This window comes from Malaclemys terrapin, chromosome 1, assembly GCF_027887155.1.
Source record: "Malaclemys terrapin pileata isolate rMalTer1 chromosome 1, rMalTer1.hap1, whole genome shotgun sequence".
Lineage (NCBI taxonomy): Eukaryota > Metazoa > Chordata > Testudines > Emydidae > Malaclemys > Malaclemys terrapin.
In genome coordinates this window covers 108,462,828-108,488,898 of record NC_071505.1, presented here as the reverse complement: position 1 = coordinate 108,488,898, position 26,071 = coordinate 108,462,828, and the positions used below count along the sequence as shown (strand labels likewise).

General features: G+C 43.0%; 1 protein-coding gene across 1 annotated transcript in view; it reads right to left on the bottom strand.

The window, feature by feature from the left end:
- Positions 1-4,616: 4,616 nt before the first annotated feature.
- OVCH1 (ovochymase 1) overlaps positions 4,617-26,071 on the bottom strand; it is a 46,725-nt gene continuing 25,270 nt past the window's right edge. Inside the window, exons 18-30 of the mRNA XM_054034761.1 lie at positions 25,415-25,636; positions 19,104-19,229; positions 18,387-18,525; positions 17,462-17,601; positions 15,956-16,090; positions 14,677-14,712; positions 12,800-13,024; positions 11,642-11,815; positions 10,193-10,418; positions 7,530-7,693; positions 6,179-6,277; positions 5,106-5,239; positions 4,617-4,876 (exon numbers count right to left, since the gene is read on the bottom strand). Coding sequence (XP_053890736.1) covers positions 4,712-4,876; positions 5,106-5,239; positions 6,179-6,277; positions 7,530-7,693; positions 10,193-10,418; positions 11,642-11,815; positions 12,800-13,024; positions 14,677-14,712; positions 15,956-16,090; positions 17,462-17,601; positions 18,387-18,525; positions 19,104-19,229; positions 25,415-25,636 — 1,985 coding nt within the window. The 3' untranslated portion in view covers positions 4,617-4,711. The remainder of the gene's footprint in view (positions 4,877-5,105; positions 5,240-6,178; positions 6,278-7,529; positions 7,694-10,192; positions 10,419-11,641; positions 11,816-12,799; positions 13,025-14,676; positions 14,713-15,955; positions 16,091-17,461; positions 17,602-18,386; positions 18,526-19,103; positions 19,230-25,414; positions 25,637-26,071) is intronic.

Below are 26,071 nucleotides of genomic sequence, written 5' to 3'. Positions count from 1 at the left end.
GGAGATTGTACCCAAATTCTATTCTGAGTTCAGAAACTGGTAAAAACATACCACAAAACCTTCATCCCACTAACCGAGAATATAACAACCTGTCAATTAATAAAGAGTTCCAGTTTTTAAAAGTACATTTTGGGTGCAAGTCAGAATTCTCTGCTCTTATACCGTGGTAACATTTTACACCTGTACCATACACATGTAAGTTACTGTCCACTGAACTGTACCTTGAGCAGTCAATGCCCATGGTTTTTTTAGTCCCTCCTGAATAGGAACTAGTATTTACCTAGTGATACAGCCAGTGCTTCAGTTAATCCCAACCAAAACTAATATCTTTATATTTATACTACATCTGGTAGCGCATGAAATTGAAGACCTGCTAATCAGCAGTAAGTTTTTGCTCTGCTTTCAAGTAATATGGCTTACACCCTGTAGATTCAGGAATAGTTACCAATCCCCTATAAAATCTTCCACAGCAAAGTCCTATCAGCGCAGGCTAATTTTAAAAGTGATTGTCCAGTAGAGGAAGGGTAAAAGTATCCAAAAGCATCTAAGCGACTTTGGGGCTTAAACCCTGTTTTCAGAAGTGACTTAGGCTCCTACATCATTTAAAGTCACATTTGAAAATGGGGTGCAAGCTCCAAAGTTACATAGGTGTTTTGGAATTTTTTTATCCTAAGCGTAACAGGAAAATAGCCTTGGTGAAAAACGGCATGGTTTAAAAGGGTGAGAAATGACTAGGCATTAAAACTGCAGCAAGCAGGTTTGGAGGAGAGAAAGCATAAGTAAGGCTGCAGTATTCCTTCAGATAAAATTCCTTGTCCATCAGCTGCATTCAAAAAGACGTTGTACGGAGAGAATAGCTTTCAATTCTGCTCTAAACTTGGCAGTGTATCTAATATAGTTAACAAGGGAGGAAATGGGTGTGTATGTGTATATATAAATACACACACACAGTCTTACATACAGACACCAAACCAAACCTTTCAACCAAGAACTTACTATTTTCACAAACAGAAGAGGGTTCTCTCCCGACCGCCCGCTTGTATGTCAGCTTCCAATTCAGCACACTAGCTTCTTTTCTGGCCAAAAGTTACTCATGCGAATAATCCCACTGAATTCAATGAGAGTGGTAGGTGCTCAACATCTCTGAAGATCAGATCATTTGTGTGTCTTCCTTACCTTTCCTTTAGGTGTAAATAGGAAGCTAAAGTAAGGGAAATCTAGAGTCCTGAACTCAGGTCCTGGCTAGTAAGGAAGAGAATAAATTATTTTCCAAGTAATTTGTTTCAAAAACATATTGATCTGTTAATTTGTAGGTCTATACAGTGTTCTTTTAATTATTCTGAGTCTTTAAAAAAAAAAAAAGTCAGTCCTATAAGGCCTTTGTCTTACAAATAAACACACACACACACACACACACACACACACACACACACACACACACACAGAGAACAAGCCACCTGGAACATTAAAAAGGAACAGGTCCAGGATCCTGAATATTGAGCAGGAACCTTGAGTATCTAGTAGGTCACTTCCACAGCTTCCAGTTGTTCCTATTTACTTTCTTCAGGAGAAAACAGCTATTTGGTTAGGTATTTCTAAGAAGTCTCTCACCATACTAGGTGTCTTGTTTCCTCAAACTGCAGCTACCGATAACAGCCAAGAAGGCATCTGAGCTCAGCACTGGCCAAGGAGAGCTGGCTTACCTCCTAGCTAGTGAAAGTATTCAGAGGGACTTTTGTAAAGTCACATGACTTTATGATCCAAGGAGCAGGACATATGCTGAAGTGAAAGAAAAATTAAAATCCCCTCCCTTCCAGTAGAAGTGATTAACACCATGTCTCTTTGCATCTGAAAATTTTGTGCAAAAAGGAGTGTAAGCTGCTGTCCTTTATGGACCCCTTGTCAGAATCACATGCTCTCCATGTATGTTTTGGAATTTGGAAGCAAGTGATCTGACTTCAGAATCAATAAGCATCAATCTAAACCAGTCATTCAGAAATCTCTCGGAAACTTCTGAAGTTCAGTGTTATTTTGATATACACAAAGCAACCATGTAACTTGTCTAAATTACTTTCTTGTAGGTGAAGGGAAAATAAGAAATCAAAACAGAAAAGTCAAGTCTCCAGGAAATCTCCATGAGAGCGTGTGAACAGGGCATTTTTCTTCTATAACACATTGTCTCACCTTTTGTCCCCAAGATGGCAGCTGCCTCTACAGACAGGAGACCTCTAGTAGTGTCGGAGCACACAATATGGTCTACTCATGATTTTAGAGATAACCCCCCCCAATAGGAAACTTTAATGCCCCAGAGTCATGTTACTGTAAGAATCTCAGCTTTTGAAGGGGAAGGTTTTTTTCCTGAGCTTTTCTCCCTAACTACAAGGGCTAAAAACATGAATCCTAAAAACCACAAGGCAAATAAAGAGCCTTAAATGTATTGGGTTTTTTAAGCCAATCTCACAATTTTGAGAGGGCCTGACTCATGATTTTTTAAATGTTTGGCATTGGTGGTACAGACAGCAGTCAGACAAAGGCCTAGTTGTGTCTTACTCACACACTACTCTTTTCAGTAGTAGTAGTTTTTAATACTTATTTTTAGTGGTGTGGGAGGGCTGCATGTATGGCATGGCTGGAAGCATCTGACAGGATGAGCATTTAGCACTGTGTGGGACAATGAAGATGCACTATCAGAGACAAGAGGCATGCACAGAAAACACACTGAAGATGTAAGTTTGATGCAAGAACACGAGTTCATGAATCTATTTAACTTAATCTTAAAACTAACAAAGCAAGAAACAGACTTCTCAATACAGAAACAAAAGCCTGTTAGCGAAATGAAGTGTCTTGATGCTATCTACCTGCAGTAATTTCTTCCAACTAGTCATCCTTACCTTTAACACAGAGAAGGGGGTGGAAGCTTGTATTTTAGAGATCTCCGGATCCTCTTCCTTCACAGATCCTTCCCTGCCAAGGTAATTCTTTCTTAGTCCCCTTCCCTCCCCTATATAAAGGGTTTATGAGAGGAGAAAAACTCCCTGGTAAATGGAGCAGATCCACCCCATCCTCTCACAACTTGAAGAATTAAAAAACCCCAAAACAAACAGCCATAGAGCTGCACCTCATATCCTGTTACAGTTGCTGACAACTGATTCCCTCCAATTGCCAAACCAACCTTGCACCACCCAGCATGGCCACTGAAGTGGGCGGTCATGGGGGACAAGACCAGTAGCAGCAGGAGGTACACCACACTCTTGTTCCAATTTCAGTTCCTCATTGGGTTGTTGTGGTTTACCTTCTACAGGGTTTTCATTTACATCATCTTCCCATGAATAGTAATGACTGGGAAGGGACATGGTCACCAGCTTTCATGTCTGTGCTTTTCCCACCTTTTCTTGGCACCTTTACCCTGGAACAGCTGGTCAAGATGCTTCTTCATTATCTCCACTTTTACTTCTACCAGACAAGGCCCTTCGTTTCAATAAGACTAAGAGCAGTGTGTTAAGTACAGTGGTGATCCTGAACTGAATCTGAACAGCTGGTCTGTACTATTCTTTTGGGAATAGTGGATCTAAAAGTTATGGGAGTGGTCAACGCAACAGCTGAACATTGCCATGCTAAATAAATATATATATATTGTGACAGACCCAGACCAGTGGGGTACAGGAGTCTGGTAGAGGGCAAATATACTGGGTCACTGGATGAGTAGTTTTCTGTTCCCTGAGTGACGAGAGCAGGGGCTGCACTACAGTAATCAGGAACCTGCTAGAACCAGTTAAGGCAGGCAGGCTAATTAGGACACCTAGAGCCAATTAAGAAGAAGCTGCTAGAATCAATTAAGGCAGGCTAATCAGGGCACCTGGGTTTTAAAAGGAGCTCACTTCAGTTTGTGGTGTGAATGTGAGGAGCTGGGAGCAAGAGGCGCAAGGAGCTGAGAGGGAGAGGGAGAGGGTGAGGGTGAGGGTGTGCTGCTGGAGGACTGAGGAGCACAAGCGTTATCAGACACCAGTAGGAAGGTCCTGTGGTGAGAATAAGGAAGGTGTTTGGAGGAGGCCATGGGGAAGTAGCCCAGGGAGTTGTAGCAGTCATGCAGCTGTTCCAGGAGGCATTATAGACAGCTGCAGTCCACAGGGCCCTGGGCTGGAACCTGGAGTAGAGGGCGTGCCTGGGTTCCCCCCAAACCTCCCAATTGACCTGGACTGTGGGTTCTTCCAGAGGGGAAGGTCTCTGGGCTGTTCCCCAACCCACATGGTGAATCTCTGAGGCAAGAAAATCCACCAATAAGCGCAGGACCCACCAAGATAGAGGAGGAACTTTGTCACACACACATATATTATATATAAAAATGTGGCTTTTATTATTTATTTATAAACAAACACATTGTTTGTACATTAATGCAGCTCTTGACTTCAGAAGAACTGCACTAATTTAAACCAGCAGAGAATTTGGCCCTAATAATGGCAATGCTAACCATATAAGGAGAGATGTGTATTCATGTACATACACCTTTTGGGAGATGGATTTTTCATGCTAGAGTTGCCAGAGTGTTAGATTTACCATTAGAAGAAGACAGCTGAGATAGAGTCACTTTAAATGTTTAAAGAAAATCAGGGTATGTGACAGATGCTGCCATATTTATTGGGTATTTTTACCAGGCATATTACACACATTCCTCCCCATTTAAAAAGGAATAATTAAGAGTTCAGTTCAGCAATCACACTTTTCCATTAGTGACTGAGGAAATCCAATCCCTGTAGGCAGAAATTCTGGTATAAACCGTTGGTGACTTTGGATGGCAATTATCACTGCCCCAGCTCACAACACCGATCAGCTTATAATAGCCATTTATTATGCATATCAGTGGCCCTCCAGAATCTCCCTGTAAAGAGGAAAGAAAAAAAAAAAGTTACTTGCTGCTACTAGAGAGTAAAAACGGTTTTATAATCAGCTCACAAATATTTAGATCAGCTGAGTTACAAGGGTCCTGTTTCAAACTCTGACCTTCAATGATATATTAGCAGTGCCCAGGAGCCCATTATGTAGCTACATTTTTGCCACCAGTAGTAGCTTGGAAAGCAAGTATTCATATCCCGCCTCCAGGGCCGTACCGAGCAAGCAGTTGCTCCAGCAGCTCCACCACAAATGTTGGTATTTTTAATATCCTGTCCCCAGTAGCTCACACAGGCCTCGTTGGAGAGGAGAGGTATATTTGTCTGCTGCAGCCTGATGGAGTATTCATCCTCTAGTGAAAACAAAGGAATGCATGGAGATGTGCCATTGAGGCAGGATGACAAGAGGTTACATATTTAAGACGTGTACTATGTCAGTTATCCTCTAACCTCTTCAGCCATGCCAGGCATCTCTTGACACTACAATTTGGGGATTACTATTGCAGAAATTATTTCCATTTACACACAATTTTAGAACCTTGCATCATCATTTCATATGCACATTTAACACATTGCATAGAATGAGATTCCATGCATGTCTTCAGAGAAAAAGAATTCCCCTCCATTCACACAGCCAGGTATAACTCACTGCACCTGTGTCATCAGCAGGGTTTGAACCCTGGACCCTGAGAGCTAAAATTATAGCTGAGGGTCAGCTGAGCTAAAGCACGAATTAAGTCCATTCACTGGAAGCACTATATGGACCAGTCGTTGAATGGGGACAAAGCCCCACTCTCCTGGAGCTCAGTTACACATGCATGCAGTGAACCAACAGAACACTGAGTATGTTAACAAACACTTGCCAGGAAAAAGTCAGTGGAACCCCCCCCCCACAAAAAAAAAAAACAAACAACTTTCCTGGTCCTCTTGTACTATCATTCAGGAGTAATTAGGGGTTTAACACCAGCTCCTCCACCCCCAAGTGGAGATCTAACACAACCAATGTACCAATTGACAAGGGTCAAGGAGATCAAAGAGGTATCTAGATACCATGAAAGTTGTCTCACCACATTAAAGTTTGTTGTTACCCTTTCCCTATCCTATGTTTTAATAGAGTGAGCTTTTTTGGGAAAGTCACTACACCTTCTTTTTGGTTTGGAAAATGTGTCACACATTGGGGCAATATTGGAAACAAAAAGTGAACTGAGTTTAGAAGGCAACAAGCAGCTAAGCTCTCAAGTCTCTGGACTTCATAGGTTTTCTTTAATATTAGAAAAGTAACATGTACTTACTGCCCGGTTCTGTTGCTCCCCATCCTGCCGTTAAGCATCTTGCATCAATGCTTATTTCTTCATCCCTATCTGGTAAGCAAATTATTGCTATAGAGTCTCCTGAGTAGAAGAGAATCAGGTCGGTATTTGGTATAGCTTCCCTTTTTTTATTTAACCCATCTCCAGTTTTTCTAACCCCCTTTTCTCCTAGTCACCACTTTCCCCAAAACCAAACAATCCAGTATCCCAGGAAACAAATCAGAGCACCATATGGGCTCTAGTATTGTTTAGGTTTTCCCCACAGACTGTTTGAATGCCTGAGAGAACCATTTTAAAGAGTCACAATTACATGAAATATGGGTCTTTCACAATATTTAAGTCTCTGCCTAGTGACCATACCACAATATGGCTGACATCACTTTACTTTGGTCTGATAAAGAAGGTGGGAGGGAGACAGACTTCTGAAACACTGACAGAGAAGCCAAGTTGGAGACTTTTAATTAGGCTTCCTGCAGAACTCAAGCAAGTGCACACTCCTAAGTCAGTCACAATTAATCCTGTCATGCAAGCAAGTCACAAAAAAACCTTCACCAGTGGACCAATCTCCCCCTAGCTACACAGTGATTCAATGGATTGAGGGAAAGAGGTGCTTGATCTGCATTAGCAACAGCACACAAAGAGGGTGTACAGCAGTGTCTATGGTTCACTCAAAGTTCAGTATTAGCGGGCACTAACTTCGTTTACACCACGTTTCTATTCCACCAATATGTTGTTGACCAAGCTGTAACATTAGTATTTTTTGGAACAAACACCCCTACTCATGAATTAAATCTAAGTTTAACCATGGACGGATATTCTCTGACTGTCCCTATATACACAGCTAAGATGATATTTTGTAGAGTGGTAAAGAAACACACTATTCCTTTAAATTCTGAACACTGCTAACTTGCTTTGTCAAACAAGATACTTTGTTCAAAGCAATATACTTTGCTTCAAAAGAAAGAGGTATATGTGCCTGTCAGTGCCAGAGAGTTATACACACAAATCTTTATGCAGTGAGAAAAAGGAAGGGCCTCATAATGGAAATTATGTACCTACTCTTGGTTCTTCTAAATTTAGTATTTTAAATACTATTTTAAATACGGGAGACTTTCCACTGACTTCCCTGGGCTTTGGATCAGGTTCCGCATGAGCTTATCCAGATAGTAGTGGAGTCCTAATGGCTACTGAAGAGAACAGAGCTATGTTATTACATATATGTATCAGACAGCATGTCTTGGATCAGAACCTTTTCAATGGAGCATGCCAATCCCGCACCACATACTTAGACACAGCTAGAGTTGTAGTACAAAAACTGGACTCCAGATAGTACCGAGTTTGATGGGTTTCTCCAGTTCCAAGAGAGAGAGGTCATTGCTGGAAGGAAATCCACTGAAGTTATAGTGCGTGTGCACAGCTTTCACAAGGACAGGGTTGTTGCCTTTTAGGTTTGGCAACAAATAGGTTTTCCCCAGAACTATCCTGTCTGTCTGAGCACTGGGCAAGGAAAAACAGAACACATTTTCAGTTCAGTTAAGAAAACAAAACTGGCATAAAATTCTACTTAAGATAATGGGTGAGATTTTCAAAAGCACCTGTGTGACTTTGAAGCATAAATCTAGGAGATGGGATATCTCCATTAATTTATTTTTTTCTAAGGGGGGAGAGATAGCTCAGTGGTTTGAGCATTGGCCTGCTAAACCCAGGGTTGAGAGTTCAATCCTTGAGGGGGCCACATCTGGGGCAAAATCAGTACTTGGTCCTGCTAGTGAAGGCAGGGGGCTGGACTCAATGACCTTTCAAGGTCCCTTCCAGTTCTAGGAGATAGGATATCTCCATTTATTATTATTATTATTATCAGATTGGTTTTCAAGGGGACTTCTGCTACTAAGTCACACAGATGCTTTTGAAAATTCTACCCAAAACAATCAGAAGTTACCATATTGTAAATAAATACGGAGAGCTCAACCTTCCGTTTCCAAAACGTTTGCATTACTGTTCACGTGTACTTTTAAACAAGGCAGTCCAGTATTCTCGAAACTCAGTTTTGTGACACTAATCACTATAGCAGGAACTGGATTCTAGTTCTGTGGAAGTCTACATTGACACAAATATTCAGGCCACACAACAAGTGTGCCAAACCTTTCCAATGTAAGCGGGGGAATGGTCCCACTATTGTGGGGAACTTTCCTGGCTTCTGCACTACCCCGGTGAAGTGGGCTAGCGAAAGGATCAGAGTCCTCACTCCCACTTCCTTTACCCAGAGGCCTCCCTGCCCTTGAGGACTCCCCTTCCACTCTCCTGTCTGGCAGAGTCCTCATAAACCCCGACAAGGCTGGGCCCAGGATTCCTGGGGGGCTCAACCCCCAACCCTGCAGTGGTCACCCAGGACAGGGGCTAGGGTGTCCCCACTCCGGGGTACTCTCTCTGCACTGGGCACCTCCCTGACCCACTGATCATTTCATACAATTTAAAGCAAATACAAGTTGTTTAATTAACAATTAATTTTAAAAAAGAATAAGGAAAAATGGGAAAGGTTAGAGGAAAACACATCACCCTGCTCTGTGGCAGGGAACATTAGAAACAGTGTCTCTGGAACGTCAGGGCAGTTCAGTCTGTTCCTTGTAGGTCCCAGGCCTGCTTCTCAGGCCCTGTCTGTGCTGCAGGGACGCTGTGGGTTGGACACTTGCTCCGGTGGTGGCCACACGCTCTCAGGCTCTAGGTGGCAGGACCCTTTTTCCCAGCGTCGCCCCCGCCCGGTCGGGGTTATGATCCCCCTGCAAGTTTGGCTTGCAAGGCCTCTTGGCTGAGGCGTCTCCCTGTGCTGGGCCCACTGCCCAGGGTCCCCCTCACTCTCCCCAGCTGCTCACCACACTCGGACTGCACACGGCTCCAGACTGCCCCAGCCCCAGCTCCGGACTGCCCCAGCCCCAGCTCCAGCTCCACTCGGCCTCAGCACGGCTGCTGCTGCTCTGCCTTCAGCTCCCTGGGCTGCTTCTCTGGCCCCTCTGGCTCTGGTTGCTACAGCTCTGCTCCCAGGGCAGCTCTGCTCTCTGGGCTGTGCTCTGGCTTTGGGGCTGCAGCTCTGCTTCCAACAGCTTAGCTCGGGCCCCTGCTCTCTCCTTAGCTCGGCCCCCCTCTGTCTGACTCAGGCCATTCCAGTTCACACAGAGGACGGGACCCCCCCGGCCTCCTGACTCTCTGATTAGCCTGCCCGCCCTGTCAATCAGGCTGATCTGGAGCATTGGCCTCTCCCCATTGCCCCTGGGGACTGTCAGTCTCAGGCTCCTGATTTGCCATCGACCCTTCCCCTTTTAGTGCTGGGAGCTAGCCAACCAAAACACCCCACTGAATGTTAGTAAGGGGGCAACAGTCCCCTTACACAAGAATCATTCTGCATCTCTCTCTGTTACGGAGTCGTGTCAGACAATTCAGCTCAATGCTTTTGTATGAAATACTGGTGCAACTGCCACAATCTCACTACCACTGAATAGTGAAGAGATACCAGGGCATACATCAAGTTAAGTTAACCCTCAAATGTAGTGTAATAATTAACTCTTTGGCTTGGGCTGGTAGAGGCACCACACTAGGCTAGTCATACTATAATATATGTAGAAGCAAACCTGTGTAGAGACCTATTAGTGCCAGTAGAAGTTATTTTAGGAGGATATTTTCACTGATAGTGGGGGTGATTACACTGGTCACCCAATAACCAAGATGAATTAAACCTTAGTATCCACCAAGTGCCCTGATGGAAGACCCCTGGAAATTGTATGTTTTGAGGAGAAGGAGGAATGTGTGTCTGTCTGGGGTTTTTCAAAAGGGCTGTAGCAGCAGGGAGGAGGAGGTGGTAAATACACACTTCTGGGACAGTTGTGAAGCAAGTAGTATGAAGTGGTTTTGCTTGTCAGGGAGCAACAATGATTTGGAGGCTGCCAAAATCTGCAGGCTAGCACGCTCCACTGTGATGGTGTAAGGGTTAAAGACTTTGCCCACCTGAAGTTACAGTGTCCAGCTGTTAGGACCCACTTCTCAGCAATCAGAGAGCCTCCACAGAAGTGCTCATTCTCGTATTGTAGACTGACCAGCCAGGGCCAGGACATTTGAAGTGCTGGGCTGCCCCCAACCACCCTTGGCTTGCCTGGCTCTTCACTGACTGCTTTCACATTCATCTCAGACTTGTCCACTGGGAATGGATCCACCACTGGAATGCCACATTTGTCTGGAATTGGTTTAATTTGGTTAGTCATATTTTACTGGTCATAGCTTGACAAAGCCAAACATGCATAAAAATCCAGACAGTGAAATATCAGACATGTGCTCAAACAGAAGAAACAACCCTATCAAGAGTTCCAAGATCCCCAAAGTACATCTGGTAGGATTAAGAGGGGAGAGCCTGAAAAACTGGGTGAATCATCTGCTTCCCACACCATTAATTTTCCAAAAGGTGTTTACTGTGGGAGGGGCTGGTGTGAGAGAGACGAGATAATTGAAACCTTAAATGAACAATATTTACTTTCCTCAGAAGCTGTTAACTTAGTAGGTGGACCTGTGAGAAATTGAAGGGAAAGACAGTTAATTAAAAAATTCCTTGTCAAGCTGTTTTCATTGGCAGTGCAAGTGTAGTGGAGGAAATTATCAAGAACAGTAATGGACAAGGTGCATTAGAGCCTCTTTTTTGGATCTCTGTGGAAGATATTCTGGAACATTCCACAGGTCAGTAGTGCTGGAACCATTTTTATAGAGGTGGTGCTGAAAGCTATTGAACAAAACTGTAAACCCTGTATATGATGGAAACCACTTCAAGCAAGGGGGTGCTACTGCACCCCCCGCACTCCTAGTTCCAGCACCTATGGAACTAACCTTTGGGTCACACAGCTTTGTGACAGACACCTCTGGCCTGCATCCAGAGCCACAGGAGAGGACACATCCTTTTAGTAAGAATTGTTGGATGAGTTCTTGTCAAAGAGACATGATCAGTCATGGAAGAGTTTATTGGTTCTTGTGGGTGCAATCAGCATCTAGAGAACCATTCTTTCAGTTAAGCCTTTGGTGCGGTGGTCAGAACCATACAAAAGTCCAATTAGGTATGTTACCTTAATGGAGGGAGAATGTGGTTATGATCCAGTGTTCTGCCTCGTACATTAATTCAGTAAGAATATTGCTATTTGATCCACTCATGACTGGAATTATGCAGAGGCCTGAAAATCAACACCCCAGCAACATACCTCTAGTAGTACAATTAACAACCAAGTCCATAGCTAAGAATGAAAACTGGCCATCATGGCATCCTCAGCTGAGTGTAGGATGATTCCTTCAGGAGACAGGTCACCTCAACAGAGTTGTGTACATTCAAGTTTCCCTTCCTTGAGACCTCTACTACTATTTAGGCACAAGAAGGCTATTTGGACTGGGAGAGAGAAAGACCTACAAAACATTACTTACATTTGCTTTCAAGTTCTATGCCACTCCTACTCTTCTGTGCTGGCCACTGATTCACCTCTTCAAACAGAATTTTAAAGCCTCTGTTCCCCACAGACCTGTCCGTCTTGAAATGTAGAGTCAGGTAGCTGCTGCTTGATAACAGGCTGAGAGACTTTTTTTGGCCACATAAACTAGCTGCAAATTACAAAGAGGTGAACACTTACAGAGTGACAAAGCAAATTTGTTTGTCAAATTGTGCTAAACTTATTGCTAGGGCAGCCACATTTTTTAAAAATAAAACCCAGGCCAATTAGGTATATGTCAAAACGTTATAATGACAATGAAGATTCCTGGGGCAGGGGTCCACTTACAGCTCTTTTGCTAGCTTTGCTAGGATCTTAAATGATTTGCCCAAAGTCACTCAATGTCTGAGTGCTCCAGGCTAAGTCTACTGCTACAGTATGTGGTGATAATACTTTAAGTACAGGAGTATTTTAATATCCTTCCTGAAGAGGGTGAAAATATTTTTCTCCTCCCAAGAATATTCAGTTGTGAGATGCTCTGGGCCATTTGTTAGTAAACTGTCTGAGGAAAAGCTTTGACAAAGTCCTCCATATAGTTGTGTTTCACAAGACACCGTGCTTCCTTAATTATCAAACTATCAGCTTCAGCCTTTAAAGGTCCTCTGTCAAAGCCACAGAATTAAAAAAAGAGCCATACTCAAGAAAAGGAGACTCTTACATTCTAAAGCAATCCTACTCGGTTTATGCCCAAACAGTAAGACTACCTTCACTATTCAAAACAAAGGAGTAGTATCTGTCCATGAATTGCATATTAGATCAGATGCACAAATAGAATATAGTGCAGCAGGTCGTAAGATACACAAGACTGAGGAAAGGAACAGTGGAAAGAGAAAGATAGTATGAGACAGCAGCTCCCTCTTACTGTTACCCCCACAAATAGTTCAAGAGAGGAGTCAGAGTTCAAAATTTCTTCAGAGTCCATCCCAGTCCGCACCCAATAAGAATTGTAGAACAATTTGGGAAGCACTCATTACCTTTGTAACTCACATTTTCCTCTCCTTCACTTTGTTTAGTTCCCCACATACAGAGATTGTCCCCACATCATATGTTGGCCAACTTCCCTGAGACAAGGCAGGAGAGAGAGAGATCAACCTACCGAGCAGCCCTGAAGAGTGATTTGGGCCATCATAGATGTTCAAAGAGTCCCAAATGCAATCTCTTGCATTCTCTGTTACCAAGTCTCTGATCACAGCTTTCAACCTATTTCCTGAAATGGAATAAACTGTCCACGTGCAGTTCAGCATGTTGGGATAAGTGTTGGGGTAATTAGGAGATGTTATCTCAGCAGATCCAACTGGAATTAGATCCAAGACTAGACACCCTTAAAGATAAAAATGAGAGTTTCAGTGGTTGAGATTTTGCCCTGACAGAATTCTGTCTTCTCTAACATCCATTAAAAATGGTCTGAAAATGCTAGAGCTGTACAAACAACTGATTGGGGTTTTTTTGGATCACTGGGAGATGAAGAGAATTTTTTTTTTTTTTTAAGTCAATGGAAGCATTTTGTTAGAGAAACATTTTCTTTGAGTTTGGCATATCAAAAGCAAAAATTGAACCAAAATTCAAAAAGAAGTCATTTTCAATGTCGAAACAAAACTCTTTGTTTCTCCCCCATCTCCACTGAAACAATTCAGTTAATTCTATACAAGTTTACAAAAGGGCTCAGTCAACCTGAATTTGTTTTTTTGTGTTTGTTTGTTTTTTGCTGGAGAGGGAGGGGTGTGAAAAAAACAGTTTCATTCAAAACTTTCCACCCAGCTTTGGAAAAATCCTGATCCCCTATGATTTTCTAACAACAAAAGCAAGCATACTTATGAGTGGAACTTAAATTCTATTGGTTTCTGCTTGAACAAAGCTCCTGTTGATACGAAGATCTACCTGCACAGCAAACGTAGTTCTCCACACAGCTTGATACAGTGCCCTTAACAGGTATATTTAAAATAGGAGAGCTGTTCTAGAAGAAGGAAAAGGGATCCATCATTTGGGAAGTGTGTTGAACTCTGGAAGAGCCAAAGGCCAAGCTATCGGAGATCCTACAACCAGTACAATTCAGCCATAGGAGTAACATTTCTAATTAGACAGATTCATACCTGGAAAAACATCCCTGGGCTAAGCCCATTGAAGCCAATGGATGTATTTCCTCAGTTTTATTTAGTAGAGTAGAGCAGGCTGCAGGGCTGGAATTTACTTATTTTTAAAATAAATTTTACTCTTTATTTACTCCAGGCTTCTCCAAAGTCCTTTTGCTTGTACATTTCATGTACGTAGGTTGTGAAAGGACAGTCACTTTCAGTTATTTCACCACTAGCAATTTGGCATCACACACATTTAGATTAAGACTAAGGTGGGCATGAAGCGGATAGTGAACGCTGGGTACATTTGGTGGGGCAGTGAGGGAGGGAGAACTGCAGGCTTTTGGGAATGACATGGGGAAGGGTCTGGAAAAACGGGATGTCACACTAGGGTTCACATTTTCAAGCTTTAAAAAAAAAAAAAAGTGTGTTCCTTCCCCCAGATGTGTGACATATGGCATGACAGCCTAGCCATTTTAGCGACAACTCCAGGATGCAAGGGCAACGGGGGGACTCTATCTGCTTTTCCTTTCCCATCACTCAAAATCTGAGGGAGTTGAGGCGGACTTTGAGATTAACTAAGAATTCCTTTATGTTCCGGCTATCAACACACTTCTCTGGTCCTGTGTGGAAACTCATGATGCAGGAACAGAAACAAAGCAGCAGCCAACTGATACTAAAGAAACAGAACTGTGGAAGCATCACCCAGACTGAGTGAAGGGCAACTGTTAAGGCATTAAGCTGGCTATATTACTGGCTATGTTCTGGTATTGAAGTTAGCCACCACAGAGCCCCTCCTCCAAATAAAATCCAGGAGACATTTAGAAAAGCTATTTATGGTTTGATTGTTTGCGTCTCCCCTCCCTGCACAGCTGGCAGAGAGAGCTAGAACTGATCTTACCTTTTTCAGCAGCTTTCAACTTTCCTAATGCAGAACCTAAAATGAGAGAGTTCCCATATTCATCGTTAATGGTTAAACTCACCATACAAATAAACTAGGGATTCTGAATGCCTCAATGGGTAGACACAAACTCTTGAGTGATTAGGCATTAAGAATCATACTCTGACACAGGGACAGGTAGTTCCCCTATATTTACAGTAAAAGGTCTGTATGGTTTCCAAATATGTAATATTAAAAAAAAAGGAGAAGTTTTAAAGATATGATTGTGTTTTGTTAATTTACAAGGATAAACTCATTTACCAGAACTGATAGTATATTTACATTGGATAGACCTTTTACATGGACAAAACGTTCTGCTTGTTTTGTTATGTGGCATAACAAATGGGGGGGAGGGGAGAGAACTGATGGATTAGGTTGCTGTGGTCACAAAGTGATTTGCTTTCATGAAAAACAGAAGTAGTATCCTAAGGGACAAAGCAGTAATTTTTCACAACTATGATGTCTTTGATCCCAGGGTATCAAAAGTTACTTCGTAGTAGGACAGTAGCACCCACTATGTGCTAGGTGTTATCCTCACAAAGATGACAGTCCCTACCCCAAAGGGCTTCCAATCCAGGGCTACAAGAGAAAGGTGATGAGTGATGAAAAAAAAATCAATTTTTTAAATCCATCACTTTTTAAAAACTAACCAACCTTAACTGCTGTATGGAGTTAGCTGGTTTCTTGTAGGTGCAGCAGAAGTGAGTCTTGGGGGTGCAGGGAGGCGTTTGAAGGAGGAAAGCTATGAACTTGCATACTAGCTCAGGGAGGGAGTTCAGTGCATAAGAAGAGAGAGAAAGGAAAAGAATGGTCGTGAAAGAAGTCAACAAGTAGGGATGGTGACAGAGGTTAGTAGTTTACGCAGAGCAGAATGGGTGGGGTCACCGGAAGATACAGTAGTTTGGTCAGGCTGTTAATTAGTGACCTTCATTTCACAGATGGGAAAAGAAGATGCAGAAGTTTAGTGAATTGCTTCAATACCTAGTAAATAATAGAGACTAGGTTAGAACCAGATTTCTGACTCTCAATAAACCTCCTCTCTGGAATGGATAGGTTGGGAGCCTCTCTCTCTCTCAGTGCTTTACACCTTCCAGATATTGTCTGAACATTTATTAAAGCTTCTTCTTTAGGTTTTTCTTTTTATAAATGGTCATGAGATTCTCCTGCATGTATTTTTCTCTTACATTTTGTATAACCTTCCTCTATACTCCACTCAAAACCAAATCAGTAATCAACTTACCAGGTTGTAGATCATGGAAAGAGTAGGTCAGAACAAACCCGTTTGTAGCCACTTCAGCACTGGACATGAAGGTCAGCGTCACCACTGGACCATCAGACTTTAAAGGAGAGGGTGAAATTTCACCACAGAAGTTACCTGCCAGGTAGTAGGATTCCAGCTGATAACCACGAAAGGCACAATGCTAGGCTATTGTATTTTACCCAGACCTATTATACCGCACCTCAGAAAAATGAAACCTTAAACTATACCTCTATAAATCCTTCACGTATCAGTGAGAAATGAAACCTCCGTCTGTTGAGCCACCTTGAGTTCATTCTACTCGGATTAACAGACTGAGGGGCCTGTCTACACTTACAGAGCTGCAGCTGCACTGGTGCAGCTTTAGTGGAGACACTACCTATGCCGACGGGAGACCTTCTCCAGTTGACATAGGTACTCTACCGCCCTGAGAAGCGGTAGCTATGTCAGCGGGAAAAGCCCTCCCAGCCACATAGTGCTTAGGTAGGTATAACTGTCATTCAGGGGGTATGGAAAGTCCACACTCCTGAGTGACATAGTTACACCGACCTATGTTTGTAGTGTAGACCAGTGCCAAGATAGAGCAGAATTTCAAAGGTTATTGTACACACTTCTTATAAACAAAACAGTGTTCTTCTCACAACAGAGAAAGTGCACTTTGACTAAAACAAACCAAAACCAAAGAGGTAAAAAACACACTTGCTGTAACCATTAAAAGCATTAGGGTGTGGTGGTTGGGTTGGGGAAGATAATGCTTTCAGACAGACATTTCTGATGGTTGAAAATTGACTGAGCCTATAATCTTACACATAGAGGTCGTATGCTGTGGCACAAATGAGATTTTAGATACTTTTCTATTTAACTGTTTGGACTGTTAGGGTTACACACAAGGGAGGGAACTGTCTCTTTGGAAGTTATTTTGTTTCACAGTTTTCATAAAAGACACATTTTTATGTGGAGATCAATGGATCGATCACAGGGCATCACGTTCATTGGAGAATGAGCCACTTCGGTGCCCTGTAGGCCAGAACTGTTTGAGGCAATGTATAAATAATTAGTAGAAATTCCTTGAGGGCCCCATAATAGTATCTGCTGCAATTTATTTCCAGTTCAACTGTCACTTGCTTACTGTCATGCACAGCAGTGTTGAGAGAAGCATCATAGGACACATTCCACATGCTAACGTGCATTTGTTCCTAAGATATTGAATGGCCAACAATTTGGTGACTGACATCTGCCTTTAAGGCAAATTTATCATGAACAGTGAAACAACCAACGAATCCCATCTCTACAATAGGAACTACAGAAATCGTTCCTAGAAATAGAAATGATGATGAACTAGCTAGAAGACACTCCCCTAAAGTCAGTATAAATAGAAACACAGTTGGAATTCCTCTTTTCGTGTGGTAAATTGCCCAATGGTCTGCTAAGAAAACTGGAAGAGTTTCCCTCTTCCTCTTCCAGCAGCACCACAAGCAAATCTCTCACCTATTAACTCCCTGCTTGGCTCAAATCCTTCATACACCATCAGTTGTCCATGGCAACCAGACAAAGTCTCTTCAGTCCAGAAGGCCAGGAAATCAAGCCGAATAATGGATTTTAACGGGGCTACAATTCGCCAGTGGCAGCTGCAGGGCAAGAACAAATTAACACCCAATCACATGCACCCTACAACTGGCTCACATTTTCACGGGATTGTTACTAAAATGGGGTGGAAGGAACAAGGAAAGAAAAGAATTTGAGTCTGTTTTAAAAAACAAACCCCAAACAACAAAATGGAGATTCTAATCCAGGGGGAGATGTTGGTTTGAACCCATTTTGGTATAGAAATTATGAATAAAATGAACTATCAGCCAGTTGATGAAACCGTACATAAAATAATGACACTTATTCAGAAACAAGATGGACCAATGCCAATGAAGCTTCCTAGCTGCCTAATACTTCACTGAGCAACCACTCCTACTCACTGCTCCCTCTTAACAGGAAAAGCTGGGGGAAGAAAGGGCTAGGAACTAGACAAGCCTTGCAAAAAGGGTTGGGATAAAACTGATCAAGAGTGCCCTTTTTACCACCTTGCTGAGTTATTCTATGCCAGAGGAGAGGGAGGGAGAGTCCCTTTCAGCATTCCATCTGACATGATGAATGATTTTACCAGAAGGATGCCAGAATTGGCCACTAATTGTTAGAAAGGGTGTAGCAGCATTAGCCCTTCTGATCACCATGTTTCTATGTGAGAGGCAGACAGGTTCCACAATTGCCTTCTGTGGCACCTGTTGAGTTTTTCAAAAGATGTGTAAATGAAATACAGAAGTTAGATGTGGAAAAAATCATTTGTTAATCCCAGATCATCCACAGTTTTGTAGAACCTAGTTTAAGAGTTCCAAGAAACGGGATTAAACAAGTTCACTTTCACCTGGTGGCATTAGGATAGCCATGGGGATAGCCTGGTGACTGGATCAATCCTTCCAGGTCTGTGAGAATGACATCTCTGCAGCGTGACAATTCTTGGTTCACATCCTTGGGACGTTTCACTGTCTTTCCAATCTTTGGCCCTAGAAAGAAACTGGATGTAAAATTTGGGATTCAATTTTCTACTGTCTTTTAAACACACTTCTACCAATGGCCAAGACAATACCACATGAGTGCCTCTAGAAGATGGTCCCTAGGCTAAAGTCCATCTAAAGAAAGCTGAAAATTAAAAAGCCTCATTTTAAAATTAAAATTATCTGGAAAACAAAACAGTTGGGCCGCCAACTAATTTGATACCAATAGTGATTATTTTCCATTATTCAAGACATTTCTGCTTGTTATTTAAGTTCTCTGTAAAAAGAAATATCAAGGCTCATTTTAGCGTCATTCCAGCTTTCTTCATTCTGTGTTTTTCTAAGTTCTCACATAGGGCTCAGTAAAATAAAGAACTCTATTTTGGTGCTCAATAAGAACTCAATTGGTTCCTCCAGAAGAGAGTCCCTTATTCTATATCCACCCCACTGCCTTCTGGAAGCAAGCAGAGTCCTGAAATTTTCTAGGTTAGTTTGAATTGGAGGTCAAATGGTTCAGCTCACTCTCTACCAGCCATCTCTCTCTCTCTCTCTCTCTCTCTAGCAGTGGGGGTGTCACCTTACCATACCTTGGACTCTGAAGACCATGTACTCAATGCCAAAGGCTGCAAGGGTAAGAGAATGGAACACCACTTTCACCACAGGGCCAGGACTCAGAAAGGTCCTAGGTGACTGCAGGACACCACATAGTTCAGCTAGGAGAGAAACAAACCCAAGCAAAAGGAGAAATATTAGAAACTGCTCTGGAGACCAATCCTGGAAGTGCAACATTTAGTTGCAGCATAGTTACAAAATTAATACACAGATCTCTCTGGGGGAAGTTGAAAAACTAAGGGGAAGAGGAAATAAAGCCTAATACATGCAGTATTCGGAAACATACTGGCTGCAAATCATTTATCTGTTTGTATTTTTCAGTGTCTTTCTTGATGAAAATAAAAAAAGCCCAACTTCTGCCAAGCCTAATGATTGATTTTTTTAAAATTAATTTTGGATATGATTTTTAAGCATTTTAATTTTTATCAATTAAAATGTTCACAGGGCGAAAATTATGGAGAGGTCAGACTAATGACAACGGACATGGAAAATCAAAGAGTTAAAGCTTTATTAGCCATTAAAAACAAAATTGTCAACATCACATCAAAACATACAAGTAAATATCCTTAAATTGAACTAAGAAGTTCTCAAGCAACATTTCTCTTATTTTGCTTATCTGTAAATTTTGATCATCATCGATGGAAATACTTTGTTGGTTTGTGTGTACACAGTCAAATCAATATTTACTGATAACCTAATCCTTCCAAGCTTACATATAATTTATAGAGCAGAACTCCATTATTATGCAATAACTTAAGGACAAGGTAGGAAACAGAACTGTTGGTCATCCTATGACCCACAGATAGTTGAGATCAGATGGACTGTTTGCTTGCCATCCAGAGGGCCAGTTTGGATTAAAATGTGGGCCTCTGCTGTGGGACACCCTATGTGTGGGCCTCTGAATCGGATATTGTTTCCAAGACCCCTGTTGCACTCTGTCCTGTTTGGATCCTCCGATTTCCAATTTTTTGATTTCCCTTATCTCCAGCTTTTCTGAATAAATGCAGGCGAGGCTAAAGGAATGTCTCAGCTCTGCCTGCTCAATGCAAGAAGCTGGATAAAAGTCTGAAAATAGCTTTTCCTTTAGGCATATCAAAAGCAGAGCATTGTTTACAATGAGTGTGAATCACTGAATCATAGGGCTGGAAGGGACCTTGAGAGGTTATCTAGTCCAGTCCCCTGCGCTCATGGCAGAATTAAGTATTATCTAGACCATCCCTGACAGTTGTTTGTCTAACCTGCTCTTAAAAATCCTCAATGATGGAGATTCCACAACCTCCCCAGGCAAATTTATTCCAGTGCTTAACCACCCTGACAGTTAGGAAGTTTTTCCTAACATCCAACCTAAACCTCCCTTGCTGAAATTTAAGCCCATTGCTTCTTGTCCTAGCCTCAGAGGTTAAGAACAACAATTCATCTCCCTCCTTCTTGTAACAACATTTTATGTACTTGAAAACTGATGTCCCCTCTCAGTCATCTCTTTTCCAGACTAAACAAACCCAATTTTTTCCAATTTTCCCGCATAGGTCATGTTTTCTAGACCTTTAATCATTTTTGTTCCTCTTCACTGGACTTTCTCCAATTTGTCCACATCTTTCCTGAAAGGTGGCACCCAGAAGTGGACACAATACTCCAGTTGAGGCCTAATCAGCATGGAGTAGAGCGGAAGAATTACTTCTCATGTCTTGCTTACAACACTACTGCTAATACATCCCAGAAGGATGTTTGCTTTTTTGCAACAGTGTTACACTGTTGACTCATTTAGCTTGTGAGCCACTATGACCCTCAGATCCCTTTCCTTAGTACTCCTTCCTAGGCACTCATTTCCCATTATGTATGTGTGCAACTGATTGTTCCTTCCTAAGTGGAGTACTTTGCATTTGTCCGTATTGAATTTCATCCTATTTACTTCAGACCATTTCTCCAAATCATTTTGAATTTTAATCCTATCCTCCAATGGTAAATGCAGACTGCCAAGGGAACTGCAGGTCTCAAGGACAGTAGAAAGTCCCCCCATCTCAAGTCTGTTTCCCTGCACTTTTTGTTCTATTATGATTAACTACATCAGCTGCTACCACTATTTCCTCCTTGTGGCTTTTAGCCCCTCCTTTTCCCCAGAAACAGTCTGCGTAGGGGCATTGTTTTGTTTTAAACAATTAGAAAGGCCTCGTTTCTCCCCAAGCGCACACCAAGCCCTCTCCTGAAACACTTACAATTCACTCCACTTCCTGTTCTACTCATAGCACATACGGAATAGGAAGGAGAATGCTAATAAAGCTCTTTGAGGATGGAGCTGGCATTCAAGCAGCAATGGGAGCATGCTGCTAGCTAGTCATTTACCTCTTCTTGACCCCGCACCCTACCATCAGCACAGCACTTTTAAATAGAGAAGAAAAAGCCATTTCCCCCACCCATTTCCTCACAGGGATTCCAAGGTTCTTATCTTGATTTTCCCTTTTCCTCTGCACATAGCAGCTCCAGTTCTATTTTATTAATGGTTGTATAGTACAGAATGTTGTGCACCTGAACTATAGAAGTGGGTGGGTGAGGTTCTGTGGCCAGCAATGTGCAGGAGGTCAGACTAGATGATCAAGATGGTCCTTTATGGTGTTTAAGTCTACGAATCTGTAAATCTGCATGAAATAAGACGATGTTGGAGCTGGCACCTTACTTTCTTTCTGACCCCTCTCTCCAACCCTATTCCATAGTTTCTGCCTATTTTAAATATATGCACAATATTATTTCATTTGTTTATGTAGACCCCTTTCTCTCAACTGGTGGGTTCAGAGGGGTGCAAAAGACAATTGTGGGGTCATGAGGAATTGAAAATTTTGTTAAAATCTAAAGCAAAAAAAAAAAAAAAAAAAGTTTCCCTCTTCCATCCCCATGCTCCCTTACACTTCCAGGGTCTCTGTCAACCTCTCAAAACAACCACTTAAATATATTTAGGTCTTTTGGGTTTTTGGGGGGCTTCATTAAATTTGGGGCGGGGGAGTATTTTTAGGAATTTTTGAGTTATGTAGATGCCAAAAAATAGGTTTTTCAGGGCCTTCTTTTTGTATAACGTAGTGTGTAAGGAGCTGGGTGAAACCTTTTTATGGGTTGAGTTAAAACCCCATTGAAATGGGCAGGCGTGAGCTCTCCCTTCTATTAAGATGAAGAAGACAAGAAGGTACTTGAGAACCCACCCAGGAACTTTTGGCAGAGTGTTCTTTTGGGTAAGTGGGGAAAGCAATCACACAGAAACAGAGGCCAGACAGGAACACACAGAGGGGGAAGACTGCCCGAAGGAGCAGCTGAAAGCACAGTGGTTGACCCTGGAAGAAACCTGGGGAGGTTTTTGGGTCAAGATGCAGGCTAAAAATAAATAAATAATAATAAAAAAGGTGTGTTCTTGGTGCTTTGCACAAAAGAAACTGGTTTTCTGCTATTTGGATTCCCTCTGTGTTCAGAGGCACAGGAGTTGGTTTTTTTTTTACAAAGAATGTACTAAGCCAAACAACCCCCCCCCCCCCCCCACCACCAAAACTGCTTCAAAAGAAAAATTACAAGATTCCATCAATTTCTACTTCCAACTGGAACAGCCTACTAGACCTCAAATTTTTTAATAGCTGCTTGGGCCAAAAGGGTAACAGTATATTATAGGACAGTCTATACTGTCCACACCACAACTATGCCACTGTAGCACTTCTGGTGAAGACGCTCTAAGCCAATGAGAGAGAGCTCTCCGATCAACTTAACTCCTGCCTCCACGAGAGGCAGTAGCTAGGTCACAGGGAGAAGCTCTCTCGCTGACTTAGGCCTTGTCTTCACTTACCGGAGGGTCCGGCGGCACGCAATCGATGTTCTGGGATCGATTTATCGAGTCTTAACCAGACGCGATAAATCGATCCCAGAAGTGCTCGCAGTCAGCGCCGGTACTCCAGCTCGCCGAGAGGAGTACGCGGCATCGACGGGAGAGCCTTCCTGCCGCATCTGGACCGCGGTAAGTTCGGACTAAGGTACTTCGAATTCAGCTACGTTATTAACGTAGCTGAATTTGCGTACCTTAGTCCGAAGTGGGGACTTAGTGGGGACCAGGCCTTAGTGCTGTCCATACTGGTGCTCAGGTCAGTAATTTATGTTGCTCAGGGTGTGGATTATTCATACCCCAGAGTGACATTAGTTATACTGAAGTAATTTGTAGTGTAGACAGTCTTACTCATTACACTAGTATACACTGAAACAAGTGATCTCTTTGCAATGTTCCCTTATGGGTGTTAACGTAGTATTGCCTCAAACAGCACTACATTGAAGTGCAGTAGGAAACTTTTAGCATGCACCAGCGGGTCTACATGGATAAACACCACACATCAAATCCCTCTAGTCTGCCCTTACTCCTGAGGGCATTCTGTGCCAAAAAATTAAACATTCTGCACCCAATATTTTAAAATTCTTCAAATTTTATTTGTCAAATAAACATGGAGACTCCAGCATGGCATTGGGGAGCACAGGCCACTGGCTGCACAGAGGTGGGAAGTCACTGCGCAGCTTCCCCCCAGGACACGGACTCAGCGACAAGGCTGCACCCAACTCTGACACAATCCAAGGACTGGGCCTGCCCCAGAAGCACCCCAGGGCCCTGCCCCTCTACACCAGGTGCGGGCAGACAGGCTCAGCAAGGCAGGATCCCAGTGTGAAGGGGCTTAGTGTGGCAGGATCCAGGTGTGGGTTGAGATGGTTCTGTGTGGGGCAATCTGGGTGCAGGCAGCTCAGTTGGGGATCTGAGTGGGGGAGGGGATCGGAATGTACAGGGGCTTGTTAGGGTGGGGGGTTGGGTGCAATGGGACTCTGCAGGGGGGGTCCAGGTGAAGGTAGTTGGGGGCTCAGCAGGAGTGGGCTCAGTGGGGGGGGGGGTCCACGGACAGGGAGTGGGGCTCATTGGGGGGTAGTGAGTGCAGGGGAGGGGGTGAGGCTCAGCAGAAGGGTCTGGGTATGATGGGGTACCTGGATGCACAGGGGTTGGGCAGATGGGGGAGCACTTCCCTGCACAGTGATCCCTCCCCTTGCATCTGAGGAGTGATGGGTGCAGGAAGCATGGGGGGTGGGGGTAGTTTGCAGAGCTTCCTATAACTGGGGGAGGGTCTGACCCGGCCCCGGATTCTGTGCAGGGGAAGAGGAAGTTCCGTCCTCCCCAGCCCAGCTGGGACTAACAGCTGAGCTCGGTGCAGGGTAGGAGCCACCAGCCGAGTCTTCCCCAGTCCCACCTCCTGCCCCACAGTGATTTACCTCTCTGCTGGCTGCCCTGGGCACCCGAAACATACTGCGGGGGAGGGTGACATGACTAATCTTGTGGCTTCCTTTTGCTTCCCCATCAGAAAGTCATTTTTCTGCAGGGAAGCAAAAAAAAAAAGGCACAGAATTCTCCAGGAGTAATTTACTGCTCAGTATAGACAAACCGTTAGATACAGGTAGCCATTTCCCATGTGTGTTGAATAATGAAATCACTGGGCTTTTTGTGTTTTTAAACCAGGGGTGTTTTATCAGTTAAAAACTGTAATCAGAGGCCATACATATAGAACCCTATTGTTATCATTGAAAAGTGACCTGTAAGGGGAACTGTAAGATGTTTTTACTTCAGTAAGGGGTACATCGCCTGAAAAAAGGTCAAGGAACACTGATTTAGGCCAGAATGTCTAATGTATAGTACCTGCATATCTATCCAAATACTACACCATGATTTCCACACACCTCGCTTGCCATTCATACAATTCGATTAAGGGCCTGATTCTGCTGCTTTAAACAGATGCACTGATGTCAACAGAACTAAGTCAAAATACACTCAGAGAATCTGGCCTTAAAATGTAGCTTAAAGTAAATTCAGCCTGCAGTATGGCACAGTCACTCTATGGACACTGGCCAGTTTTAAAAAAGATTCAACACACAGAGGAGAAAGTAAGTGCTGAAAAGCTTCAATTAGATCAGGGTAGGCAACCTTTCAGAAGTGCTGTGCCGAGTCTTCATTTATTCACTCTAATTTAAGGTTTCGCGTGCCAGTCATACATTAACGTTTTTAGAAGGTCTCTTTCTATAAGTCTATAATATATAACTAAACTATTGTTGTATGTAAAGTAAATAAGGTTTTTAAAATGCTTAAGAAGTTTCATTTAAAATTAAATTAAAATGCTGAGCCCCCTGGACCGGTGGCCAGGACCTGGGCAGTGTGAGTGCCACTGAAAATCAGCTCGCATGCCGCCTTTGGCATGCGTGCCATAGGTTGCCTACCCCGAGTTAGATTATTGATTACCTACTACTTTTCTTCCTCTTTGGCTCTCTTCATATATCCCTAGGAGCTCCACTTGGCAGTTCCGTGAGGCTGGTATTGACAGATGCTTTACTGTGAGCTTTGCCATGCCTCTGGGGGACATTCTGAGCACCCAAGAGCAATTCAAGCTTCCCATGTAGCCTGATGAGCAAGGGGATGAGAAGAAACCTCTGGGCTCTGTTAACTCCACTTCCGATGGACATTCTGCACAGAAGAGCACATGCTGGTCACAGAAGCATTGGGAAAGAGCTTTTACTGCTCTACAATGCCTATTAATTACGTCTTAGATCAGAGATCCTAAGAGGACAATATGGCCAATGGGAAATAGCTTGTTAGTACTGCATGTAACTGCTTCAGTCATCACTGAGACCCAGGGCACTGAATGTCTCTCTAGTAAGACAAAGAGCAAAAGTTTGCCCTCAGTTACAAACGTGCAGTCCTCTGAAGCCAGTTGAAATGCACAGGTGTAACTGAGGGCAAACTTTTGCTTCTCCCTAATAAAGATATGGTATAGTTCCCATAATTTAGTATTTAAGCAATCCCCAGGTCTCAAGTGCCTGGAATGATAGAAGTGAAATACTCCAGTACAGACAGAGGATGAGTTTCCAGTGCTAAAAGGCAAGCACAGCGCTTTGAGAA